This window comes from Gorilla gorilla, chromosome 5, assembly GCF_029281585.2.
Source record: "Gorilla gorilla gorilla isolate KB3781 chromosome 5, NHGRI_mGorGor1-v2.1_pri, whole genome shotgun sequence".
Classification (NCBI taxonomy): Eukaryota; Metazoa; Chordata; class Mammalia; order Primates; family Hominidae; genus Gorilla; species Gorilla gorilla.
Window position 1 is genome coordinate 34,979,525 of NC_073229.2, and position 13,322 is coordinate 34,992,846.

Sequence of the window (13,322 nt, forward strand, 5' to 3'; positions counted from 1 at the left end):
GGCGTCTCCAGCCCTACCCCATCGCCGGCTACAGAGCGGGAGCCCCGAGCCCCAGCGCCGCGCCGCGCGGGGAGAGAAGCAGCTGTTCCCAACAGCTGGGGGGCGGCGGCGCCCGGCGCCCCAGGTGCTGCCGCGGCCAATCGCAGGCGTCCGGCCCGCCCCCCTCCCCAGCCGGGCGTCGACCCCCGGACCGCGGGGGAAGGGAGCAGAGAGGTGGAGAGCCGTCCTCGGCACTCGTCTTCCAGATCCCACGGCGGGAGGGACAGACCAGAGCCGAAGCTGCGCGGAGTTCCTCGCCCCTGGCCCCGCCACCGCGCCCCCCGCCCGCTTCGGCGCTCGGACGCTCTTCCCGCGGACCCTCCCCACACCCCACCCAAGGCACCTGATTCCTAAAGAAGAAAAATCTACCTCTAAAGCACCCCCTTCGCTTGAGGACTACCCTCTCTTTTCGTTTTTGGCCTCCCCGCCGGGTGAGTGGAAACCGCTTGCACATTCTACAGAACCGGATTCTAATCCAGACGATCCGGAGAATTTGTACGGTGACCGGCAGGGGGGGCGGGAGGAGAGAGCGAAGTCAAGTCTCCAGGGCCGCTGGCGACTTCGGAAGCCGCGCGCCCGGCGCTCTCGGCCGCCCCCGGCCGCTCGCCCCCGCCGCGCCGCCGCCCTCGCCCCCAGGCTCGCCCTTGGCCCCCGGCGGCCGCGAAAGGGTGCGGGAGACGCGGAGCCGGAGGAGGAGGCGCAGCCGCTGCCCGAGCCGCAGCCGCAGCCGGAGCCCGAGCCGCGGGGCGGGCGCGAAGATGCACACGACCCAGAAGGACACGACGTACACCAAGATCTTCGTCGGGGGGCTGCCCTACCACACCACCGACGCCAGCCTGCGCAAGTACTTCGAGGTCTTCGGCGAGATCGAGGAGGCGGTGGTCATCACCGACCGGCAGACGGGCAAGTCCCGGGGCTATGGATTTGTAAGTTGCACGGACTGGGGGTGAGGGGGAGGGACGGAGTGGCGGCTGACCCCGGGGATCGGGAGCTTGGAGTGAGGGGCTCGGCGTGACCCGTGAGGAGCCCCGCGGGTAGAGCGGCTCTGCCTCTTCGCTCCGGGGTGAACTGAAACTTTGCTAGGGGAGAGGGCCGGCGCCAGCCTCGCGGGGTTCGGAGAAGACCCAGCGCTGTGCGAGGTCGAGGGCCGGGCAGGGCAGAGCAGGGGTGGAAGGAGAGACCCGTAATGACGGCGGGATTTGGGGTGCGGAGGGTTGCGAGGGAGGGGCCGCAACCCCGAACAATTGCATTCCCGGGCTGGATGCCGGTTGTTAAGCGCGCTGTTGCTTTGTAAAAATGCGTGTGTTCTGGTGTTTTGGCTGGGGCAGGGAGGGGACACCCCACGAGGTCTGGGGCTGTTCCCCTTGTGTCATCCCCCCGCCTTTTAATTGCAAAGGTAGGTTCTTTTAAATGGTGATCCTAGAGCTCTTTGCCGAACTGAAACAGAGCATATTAAGCTTCCTTCCTAGAGATTTAAGCGTGCAAATTCAGCTGCCGAAGAGCAGGGAGCCCCAGAGTAGGACAATAGCTATTGTCGTTGGGGAGTGTTTTCGAGGTTGGGAGCGTTGGGCGGATGTAAGGCTGGACTTTCTTTAAAGCAAACGGTGCCTCTGAGGCTGAGTAGGGACCTGGGGGGCGGGGGATTCGGGGGAAGGAGGATCTAGAGTTCCAAGAATTTAGGCTTCCAAATCTCAGCTAGGCCCTACTAACACCCTTAAGATTTCGGCGGTGGGGTTGGGGGAGGCAGGGTTAGAGGGTTTCTTTCTTTTTTCCTTCGTCTACCCGCCACCCCGCCCCCGCCCGCCTGTTAAAAATGGGAGATCAAGGAGGAGGGTCCAGCCAAAAGAAGCAAAGAATAGAAAGAAAGTTTGATCTCAATTTTATCATGAATGACTTCTCCATTGTGATTCTTGATTTCCTTCAGGGGTTAATTTAGAGGTTATGTATGTATCTCTGTGTGTGTCTGTTGCTAAGGTCACCATGGCTGACCGGGCTGCTGCCGAAAGGGCTTGCAAGGATCCCAATCCCATCATTGATGGCAGAAAGGCTAACGTGAACCTGGCATACTTAGGAGCAAAACCAAGGATCATGCAACCAGGTGAGAAATGTCTGTCTCCCCTACCCCCCTCTCCAAGAACCCCCCATTTATGGGTGGGATGATTCTCTAATTTAAAAGACATTGTCTCTTTCTGTAGATGTGTTTAGTAAACTTGAACCATGGCTTGTTATTCTACCAAGGCATTAAACATAAATGAGAGTTGTAAATACTCCTCTCAAGGCTTGAAATGTACCTGTGTGCAAAAATGGATCTTGGGGGTCGTGCAGGAAGAAGTTAGTCATGTCTCACCTGTTTCCTACATGGCATACATTTGTAGTCTGCTCTCAATTTTCCAATTTTTAGCCACCTGTAGATAATTCACATGTGGATTATATAGGCCAAATTTGTCGACTTCAGCTATTATACTTCCCTACTTAGTGGTGTCTCTCCTTTTAGCACCAGTTGCACTGTGCTCAGAGCAGGCAATCTGACTTGAACACAGACCCAAGGGAAGCATTAAGGGGTAGGGGCAATGTCCAAATGGTAAAGGTTTTTTTTTTTTTTTTGAGATGGAGTTTCGCTCTTGTTGCCCAGGCTGGAGTGCAATGGCGCGATCTAGGCTCACTGCAACCTCCGCCTCCTGGGTTCAAGTGATTCTCCTGCCTCAGCCTCCCAAGTAGCTGGGATTACAGGAGTGTGTCACCACACCCAGCTAATTTTGTATTTTTAGTAGAGACGGGGTTTCACTGTGTTGGTCAGGCTGGTCTCGAACTCCTGACCTCAGGTGATCCACCCGCCTTGGCCTCCCAAAGTGCTGGGATTACAGGCGTGAGCCACCGCGCCTGGCCCAAAATGGTAAACCTTCAACATAAAATCACAGAGTATTAGCAATCAAAGAAAATAGAAATTGCACCTACTCAAGAACCCTATGCTACAGACAAAGAAACTGATGCTTAGAGATGAGAAATATTTTACTTAAGTCATGTAGCTATTAGTTGCCAAAAGGGAGCAACTTTTTGTCTATGGGAAAACAATACCTCTTGGATTATTTACAACACTGCCCTTTGCATTAGCACAAATAGTTGAGAGTTGATTTTTAAGCAAATATAATATTTTCTTTGGTCAGGCAACTTTACTTGTAAAGTTTGATTAAATCATATACTCTTCACTCCTAAGCCTTTCCATCTGAAATTTTGGGAAGAGGTTGACACTTCCATCCAAACGGGTTTAAAAGGAAACTAGGTTGTCAGGAAAACGAGTGTTTTTGCAAATATTCATGGACATTAAAAAAATTTGTCTAATACATTGTGGGTATGTAGTATCCAGAAAAAAAACGGGTTTTTTGTGTGAATTTTTAATACTGGAAAGTGTAAAACCCATAATCTTCCAAAGCATTGTCTGAAGCATCCCAGAACGTTCCAGATTACAAAGACTTTTCATAGATTCTGGTTCAAAACTGTGAGAATATTTGAGATGTAACTTCATTGTCAAATCCTGCTGTACTTAATTTTATTTCATGAACATTTTCCCAAGGTCTGATTCTGTGTCTGTCAACTAAAATTTGCAGATTTTTTTAAAGTTTTCACCTTTTCCCTGTTAAAACCTTTATTTTGAATCAACGATAGCATTTATAAAACTGACTTTAAAAAATATACATACATATAGTTTCTTTAAAGTGGCAAAAGAATGTTTATCTTTTATAAGTGAAAGTTGTGATTGCATTTTACATGTAGGAATAATAAATGCCTAACCATGCACAAATAAAGAATGTGGTATATTTTGTTGTTAGGTTTTGCCTTTGGTGTTCAACAACTTCATCCAGCCCTTATACAAAGACCTTTCGGGTAAGTTGATTAATCAGGCTTTCTTAAGTTTCAGTATGACTATCATTTGTTAACATGCCTCTTTGTTATATACAGATAAGATCATGATGTCACAGAATGGTCCTGGTTATACAATTTTATATATATTTGTGCATTTTTAATGCTGATACTATAAATATTTTTAGATGAGTCAAGTTATCTGACCAAGTATGCAGCCTCCAAACGAGACAAATTTTGAGCTTATGATTAGCAAAACAAAACAAAAATACCAGGTATGACTTGTGTACAAGACGATTGTGTCCCATCACCATTACTACTGTTCGACTTGACTCAATTTTATTTATCTCTTTCTAACCTGACAGGGCTCGTATACAGTTAAGCTAACTGATCAGAAGGATACCATGATAAGAGGTGGAATAGTTCTGTTTGGAATTAAACTCTGTAACCAGTAGACTCAGACACACAAGCTCAGATGGTGATTAACGATGCATGGATGTTGGTGTTGTTGTTTTTATTTTTCACAATAGTCAATAGCCTTTCGTGTGCTTTATTTTATTTATTACAGTAATGAAGTGGTGTTGATAGCTAAACTGTGTGCTTTTTACTTAATTGAAAAGAGCTGTAGTGAAAGTGTTTTCTTTTCCTCGGGGAAGGGGCTCTTTGCGTTTTGGTTTTGGTGGTGGTGTTGAGGGGTGTTGACTTTTGACTTTGCCATGGGAAGCAAAGGGCCTTTTTTTTTTTCTTGCTTTTAAGCTGTAGCCTGTGACTTCCATTTAACCATATTTTTGTAGTGAGTGCTAAATTGTGTGATTTCTCTTTGTCAGAATACAGATTCATTGCTTGCATGTCCTAAGTTTCTGTTTTATGGGAAATTTTCTGGGAATGGGGTTCTTTCTTTTGCAATATGTATCCACTTTTAGGCCATCTCATTTAAAGGTTCAACAACTCTCATCAGATTTTATTAACACAAGCCAGTTTTTTTGAGTAGCGTAGCACTAACTTTCACCTTTCAAATCTAACTCAGGTGAACACCTGTTCATATTTGTGTTGTCTTTGGGTCTTGTGATTACCAGTTTTCCTGTTCCAAGGTCCTCATTTCTCTTCCTTTCAGAGGTTATATGGGTGGGAGATCACCCCTCGCCTCAATTTATCCTGGACACTAGATTCTGTTTTGGCTCTGTTCTACCTGATCAACATGCCTGTAACTCTAACGCAGGATACTTAAATTTTCTTTTTAAATGTTCATGTTGTTGAAAGAGTGTTTTATCCTCAATAATAATTTCTCCTCTAGCTTAGGACCTAAAACATCTACCTGTGTAACCTGGAAGGCTGGAATCTGTCTACATAGATAGATTTCTACCGTATGTGTCTCTAAGAATAGATTTTTAAAAGAAAGTAATAATAACTTGACTTGGAAGAGTCAAGTTATATTTCCCATGACCACCTCCTTACAACTCTAACATATCGGTACCTCACTGTTATTGCCAACTACTACTATTTTTTTTTTTTTTTTTTTTTTTTAGCTGTGGAAGAGTCTTCTGTTCAATATGATCAGAAAGGGCCTTCCTATATCCATAGCTACTTAGCAAATCCCCATCCAAGCAAACCCAGATATTGAAAACAAATGGTGGGTTGATGGGTTCAGCTATGTCTGTGGGTAATTCATTTAGACTAACTGTTTAAGGTGGGATTAGGGAGGAGAGCATATATCTGAAGGTGTGATGTGAGCTTAGTGGTGAGCTCACACTAATAATCTTGAAACAGTTACAAAATTGAATCAATCAACAGGTAGTTGCATGTGTTTTATTTTTTCACTGTGCCAGTGGGTGATGCAAAACGAGGGAATTGCACATTAGTTTGGGAAGCAAAAGTCATGCAAAAACCAGTCAAGAATTACTAATTGCTAAATGACTTGGTATTGTTTCAAGTACAAAAGGAATTCAGAGCAGCAAGAAAATAGATGAGGTGGAGGAGTTGAATAAGGCTGTGGTGTGCGTGGCGGGTAGACTGGCACTAGACTTGCACCACTGGGGTATGTCTTAGGCAGGTAAAAGGAAGACTGGATATGTCTGGAGGGTATAGGATGGAGTGAGCCGAAGCAGAGGCATAGAGGAGAAGACTCAGTGCGTGGAGAAACCAGACTTTCTAAGGTGGGTCTTGAGAGCTGAGCATAGGAATTTGGACTGATTGTGGAAGTCCTTATAGATCAGTTCTTAAGAAAGAAGGTAACACAAGGAAAATTACAACCACCAGTGTAAGATGTGTCATGGAAATTTGAAAGCAAGTGTGTTTTGATAGCAACCTTTTGTTTTTCACCTCTTCTAATATTAACTGTCTTTATAAAGGATGGTGATTATTAGTGTGTGCATAAATTGTTTGAACTTGAGATTCTTATTAGAAATAGATAGCATTCCAGGTGGACCAAGTGAGCTTTCTCTTTCTTTTTTAAGAGGTTCTCAACACTGCTCTAATTTCAGAGTCTGTACCTAACAAATCACACCTGGTCATCCTAAATTCTGTTTGAATGCTACATGTTCCTATTTTAGGCCTGGAAAGAAACTTGAGAATTTCGAATTTGACTTGACTTACTTGAAATTCTAGTAACTGAACTGTTCCTTTGAATGTGGTCCTTAAATGGCCCCCAGGTTACTCTGGGCCTCTGTAGACAAAACCTTGGCCTAAAAGGAATTTCTGATGTAGCACAGTGGGCAGATGTAGAAAAACTTATAAACTTGCTGGACAATATTTTATAGTTTATGGTTGAAAGAAGCATTTCCTTATTGAAACCTTGGAAAGGGGAGGCTACAGATCTGTGAGTAGAAATTTCTGGGCTAGTGGCCAGGTGCGGTGGCTCATGCCTGTAATCCCAGCACTTTGGGAGGCCGAGGTGGGTGGATCTTGAGGTCAGGAGGTTGAGAGGGCGAGACCATCCTGGCTAACACAGTGAAACCCCATCTCTAATAAAAATACAAAAAATTAGCTGGGCGTGGTGGTGGGCGCCTGTAGTCCAGCTACTCGGGAGGCTGAGGCAGGAGAATGGCGTGAACCCAGAAGGCGGAGCTTGCAGTGAGCCGAGATTGTGCCACTGCACTCCAGCCTGGGCGACAGAGCGAGACTCCATCTCAAAAAAAAAAAAAAAACAAATTTCTGGGCTAGTTTAGATGAGGTTGAACATACACTTAAACATTGACTCAGTACCCCTTTAAGTGCTCAGTTTTATGCTGGGTGTGGTAACACTGTGCTTAGTTTTTATAGTGTCCACTAAGGAGGGCAGGAGGGACTGTAACTAACACTAACCAGACATCTGCCATATGGATTGTAATGATAAGGGATTTACATAAATTACATAATTTAATTCTCACAGTAAGTGTTTGTTGAAGGCATTGTTAATATCTTGTCCAAAACTAAGACACAGAGGGGTTAATTAACTTCCCCCTGATCACAGGACTGCTAAGTGTTAGTCTGATTCTAGATTCAGAATCATGGTCTGCCTGACCTCAGAAGCTGCAGTCTTTCCTCTTTGTCAAGCTGTAGCCCCAAAAGACAAAACTCTATTCTCTCATAATCCAGTAAGGAAGCCGATAAGCACCAAGAAGGGCTGTTCATGTGGCTTCAGATAAGAGAGACGAACATCAGGACAATGAATGGGATTCAGAAGTCTTCGTGAAGGACGTAGAAGTTGACCTAGGTTTTAAAGAATGGTGGAGGGTAGGGAACTCTTTTATTGAGTGCCTACTATATTTGTCATTGTAGACTCTCTCCACAGATAATTTTATTTAATGCACAGCAATCCAGGGTTGTGAGATTATTAGTCCATTTCACATATGCAAAATAGGAGGCTATGTTAAGACAACATAGCATAAAAAAAGAAAAATATGAGACTAAAAGATAAAGCAAATTTCTGAAACCTCTACACGTAGTGAGTGCTAGAGCTAGGGTGAGTGGGATTTGGATTTCAGCAGGTAGAGACAGTGTGAGGATTAGCATCTGGGTGAGGGATGAATGACATGAATAAAGGGCAAGAATCTGGGAATGTGAAGCTTGTCCAGGAAACATAAAGGAGCCCAGTTGACCTGGGTTCGAGGAAAGGTGGAAGGAAATACTAGAAAGGTGTTCTGGAGCCAGGGGCAGTCTGGATGTTTTGGCCTAGAATGCCAAGGCTTAAGAAATTTGCACTGAGTTTGGTTTTTTAGGGGCCAAGGATTACTTTGAGCAAATGAATGAGATGGAGTCTTTGTCATCAGTTGCTGTGAGATAGATTGGAAAAAGAAACCAATTAGGATATTGCTTCAAAACCAGTTAGGATGTTGCTTTAAAAGTCACATAGAGATGTCAGTGGAACCTGAAGAGATGGGAAGAAAAGGAAAATGTAGTAAATTTTCTTTGAAAATTACCAAAAGTATCTTCTTTGCACTTGTGCTTTTTGTAACTGCTAGGCATGCACATTTTATGGTTAAGGAAACGACATTGGTAAATGTCTAATAGGAGGGAGATTCCCAGATCACCTTAATGGGTCTCAGACTATTAAAAAGAACTCCTAATTCAGGATTTCATTCCAAAGTGCCACTTGAACCTTCAGTCCAATTCTGCCTTCCTTCCTGACTCAGGATATTTTAGGCTCTCTGAGGTCTTTCGGGTTCTCCTTTTCCCTCTAAGCCTTAAAATGTTCTAGGTTTTCATTTGCCTTCCAGACATCTCTTTAACCTTTGCCAAACTTCATGTAGGAGTCTGATAATCCAGTGAACTTTCTTTATATTCTCATTGTTTGACATTGTGAAATCAAAACTATTTCCTAATGCAAAGTAAACGCAGAGCTAAAGCCCCCTAAGCAACCTTGCCTGTCTTTTAATGCATTCTTCACAACACTTTCTCCTGCCTTTTTGTAGGATAAACATTTTCACTTAACACCTTAATTCAGAGATACCAACCTAGCACCCACAGTGTTGTTCTTGGAACTTTGAGAGTACAAGGGGTTAAGGTTTCGGTGTCAGTGAGATCCGCACTGGCTGGCCTTTGCAGCTGATAGATGTTTTACTTTGGCCTTATAAAGACATTTTACCCGCTGGAAACCCTTGTCGCATGACAGGATCAAAAATAGCCCGGCTGCAGCCCCTGCTGTCCATCACCACATGTAAACTGGCATAAGAGTAGGCTCTCTTAGCCGTGTCTACACGTTGTAGACACGGCAGCCTCCAGGGACAGTGTTTCATAAAGCCACACCTGTTGTTGCGAGTGAGCCAGTCACCTGACCTGCAGCAAAGTTCTGAGTGCGTGCATGACCATGCGCCTGGTTTCTGACAAGCAGTTAAGAACATCTCTGAGTGTCCTCAGAAACACTTGATGACGTCGTTTCTCCTGGCACTGGGAAACATCTACAAGTCTGGTAAAATTGAGTGTATTTTTATCATTGGGGCCAAAGTCCACTACCCTCTGAGATAAATTCATCTTTTCCGTGGATGTTCGTTAATGAGTGCTTTCAGTAAAACTCTGAAAAGGCAAAGCAAAATCTATGTTTCTGAAAAATCTACATGTGCTGTTCTCTGTTTTGAGTTCTTTGAAATTGGAAGATTGTTACTTGTCCTTGTACTTCTTATAAGTTGGCTTTGCCAACAACCACATAGCATTATAGTGTCATGTTTTTAGATATAAATATAGGGGGCTTTAATGGAGATTATTTTAAAGAAGAAGATAAATCAGATATTCATGGTAGTGTTTCAGATGGGCAGTAATAAATTGCAAGAGTGAGAATGGAGATGCATGGAATTTTTGTTTAAATACCTCTTGTGATTTATTTTTTTAACCACATTAACTTTTAAGTAACGTCATTGGAGTCTGTCTTGTATTATCTGTGAATGTATAATTTTAAAAGATACTTGGTTTTGTTTGACTTTCTTGAACTTTTGCAGGATAACACATGATTATACAATTGATATGATTTGTACAAAATATCAACGAATAGGGCAGATTTCAAACATAACACTAACGTATTTCTGCTCATTTGAAGGATGAAACGAGAGTTAGTAGATGTGCAAAAAAAGTTTCCTTGTTATGTAAACCTTTTAAATTTCTATTAATTTTAGAAATATTTAGCTGTACTTCCCTGTCCTGCCTTTTCCCTCAACCTCATCATTTCCCCAAAACCCCTTCTGTCTGTCTTGCATAGAGATAAACAAGCTGGCTGACCCTCAGGTGCCTGATAGTCAAACAGGTTTGGTTGACCGTTGTGTCCTTATGAATTTTATGGGGGAAAAAAGAGAAAGAAAGAAAATAAGTGTGCTGCACATCTCTTTGGGAATCACTGCCATGAATGTTAATAGCATTTTTGTAGCTTCCCACGACAGCCTCTTGTGACAGAGTGAGCTGCACTACAGTTCGTTTGAGAAGTGTGATTCTGCTGTGTTTACCACACTTGTGAACTTTTAAACTCCTTTTTTTTATTTTGTCGCCTGCTTCCTTTTTTAATTATTATTTTTAATAAGGGTGACTGAGGTTGCAGAGAGATTAATGTGTGCTGAGTCTGCATAGCAATTTCAAGTAGGGTTGCCATGATAATAAACATACGGATTTTGTTAACGTTTATGTTAATTTCGACAAACTGGTGATCACCCCACAGAAGTGAATAATTATGGACTACCTTTTGAGTCCTATATTCTTGGCTAAGAATTTTTCTATTTACTTAATTAAACATTCTTATTTTATGAACTCACTACAAAATTTTCCAAAGTCTTCATCAATTGAGCACTTGTTAAATATCTCTTATGTGTGTAGCCCTCATGAATCTTGATTTATTTTCCAAACTCTTGATAAACTGTACTTAACAGCTCCAAATAATCATACATGACAATTCTAGCTGGGAGGGTGTCATCATATTTTTGGGGTCCAGTTCTTCTGGGGGCACTCTATGACTTTGGCTACTGCCTGAGTATTCTCAATGGACCACTAGAAAGTAGATATTGTGGCAACCCTATGCTCATAATAACCACTAAATTTGAGTTTGTTTTATCTTTGAACAACATGCTACAGATAGGAGGTGACTACCGCCTGACTTTGTTTTCCATTTCTCAACAGGATACCTGCCCACTATGTCTATCCGCAGGCTTTTGTGCAGCCGGGAGTGGTCATTCCACATGTCCAGCCGACAGCAGCTGCTGCCTCCACCACCCCTTACATTGATTACACTGGAGCTGCATACGCACAATACTCAGCAGCTGCTGCTGCTGCCGCCGCCGCTGCTGCCTATGACCAGTACCCCTATGCAGCCTCTCCAGCTGCTGCAGGATATGTTACTGCTGGGGGCTATGGCTACGCAGTCCAGCAGCCAATCACCGCAGCGGCACCTGGGACAGCTGCCGCCGCCGCTGCAGCAGCTGCTGCCGCTGCAGCATTTGGCCAGTACCAGCCTCAGCAGCTGCAGACAGACCGAATGCAATAGACCAGCCATCTGATCAAAGTTGAATTGTTTTCTCTTTCCCTCCGAATTTTCCAATTTTTAGTAGCTAATAAGAGAGTTAACATTGACTTAACAGCTTTAAAAAAAAAAAAAAACAGCCATGCTATTGTGAAGCAGAGTTATTATTTTTTTTATACTCCAGGTAGTGTTCTAGATGAGAAAGAGGTAAGAATGAGGGGAATGGGCACAATTTTGGAAATCAATCCCAAAGAGCCTGAGTAAATGAAAGGCCACTACGAAATGACGCCAGGAGTAACAACGGAACTTCACTTTTGTAACGGGATTTTTATTTTTGCTCTTTTTATAGTATCAGGGAAGCAAACTGCCTTTTACAAGTTAGAAAATGCTGTTTGAATCTAGTTGAACCAGGGAATACAGAGCGAGCAATATGTAGCTTGAATTACATTTAAAAGCAGATTTTTTACAAACAAAATGGCGAAAGCACTGATTGTCATTTTTAGCAGTCACTTAAGGCCTATAGAACTTTTTTCAAGTCGGAAGGTCCTGTTCTTACTATCTCAAAAGTGGGCATCGAACAATCAATCTAGGAGCGTGGCAGTGGGTAAAATGGTGGACAGGCACCAAAGCTATTTTCTCATCTGTCCTGTGGATGAGTGGAACTGTGGAACAAGTGATGTGGAATTAATGGGTGCAACAGCTGTACAGACAATCAATAACACACACAGTTCTGGAAAGAACACATCACTTGTGCTTGTTTGATGAGCTTGTCACATTCTAATCCCTCTCCCCATCCTGTTTCAATTTTGGGAAACTTGTATCTGCTGGTGTCAGCAATTCTGATTCTGAAATAGGATCAGGCTTTTACTACAACAGCCTTCTCTTTCTATTTATTGTGTCGACTCGTGGCTTATGAATAAAGGCAGGCAAAGTTTGCAGAACTGTCTTAAGGACATTTATTTTTTTTCCCTTTTTAAGTAATTTACACTTTTTAGTATCTATTTCAGAGTCATATTTAAAACTATTTATTAGTGACTACAGTACATGAGACAACAAGGTTACTGAGATTACAATTCTTCAAAGGTTAATGATAATGTGGTTTATACTGTGCCTTAATAGTAATGCTATTTAAGATATTTATTTTTAAGTTTTACTATGCTGCACTCTAAAGAAAGGAACTTTAGATGTGACACTGTAAAATTATGTATTCATCTCATGGCATAAATTATTTAGTAGGTCTAGATGTAGCGTATTAAATATTAACCTATTCAACTAAAGATGTTGACTTGGATTTATTTAAATTTATATGTGCACTGTATAAGAGAGTACTCTTACATTAACACATTTTAGTTTAGTTTTTAGATTTTTTTTAAACGATATATTGCTAGTTTCATGCTTCCTCCTCTGATTTTGCCTGTGTAGATTTCATTTATTGGTAATTCATTAGTTTAACACTATTCTTATGTAGTTTTTAAATGCTGCTTTACATTTTTCTTCTGAAACTGCAATACTTGCAATTTTTATTCTTAAACTAAATTGAATACTATTTTACACTGTATTGGATTTTTATACTTGAACAATTTCATACAAGGGAAGACAGGTTAGCATTTTTATGGACTTTCTCCATTATCACTGGATTTACTTTATTCCCATACTAGACAGTGTTATGTAATGTAGACATGACTCTCCTGTGCAAATTATTTATTCGTTGTGTATATTGCTTTATAACATTTCAGATCTTCTAATCTATTCACTTGTATTAAATATAATTTTTAAAAACTTCTGTTGCATTGGCTGTTTCTAATTCTGTAGTAAAGGTCAATGATTTCTCTTTTGAACTTGAATCAATAGCCGTGATTGATACGTAACATTTTCAGTGAGCATAATACTCTCTTGGATGTCCTGGTTTTGTGCCTTTAAAGTAAGTTTCACTAACTGAATATCTACCTTATACTTAGCAAATGATATAGGTCATCCCCTGTCCCACCAGGGGAGCCCTAAAGGACTTCGTATC

The 13,322-nt window shown here is 42.5% G+C and overlaps 1 protein-coding gene across 1 annotated transcript; it reads left to right on the forward strand.

Moving 5' to 3' along the window:
• The first annotated feature begins 394 nt into the window (after positions 1-394).
• RBM24 (RNA binding motif protein 24) lies at positions 395-13,087 on the forward strand. The gene is made up of 4 exons (XM_019028659.3): positions 395-965; positions 2,014-2,137; positions 3,867-3,921; positions 10,969-13,087. The coding sequence occupies exons 1-4, from the start codon at positions 798-800 to the stop codon at positions 11,330-11,332; spliced, it is 711 nt and encodes a 236-aa protein (XP_018884204.1). The 5' UTR covers positions 395-797; the 3' UTR covers positions 11,333-13,087.
• The last annotated feature ends 235 nt before the right edge of the window (positions 13,088-13,322 follow it).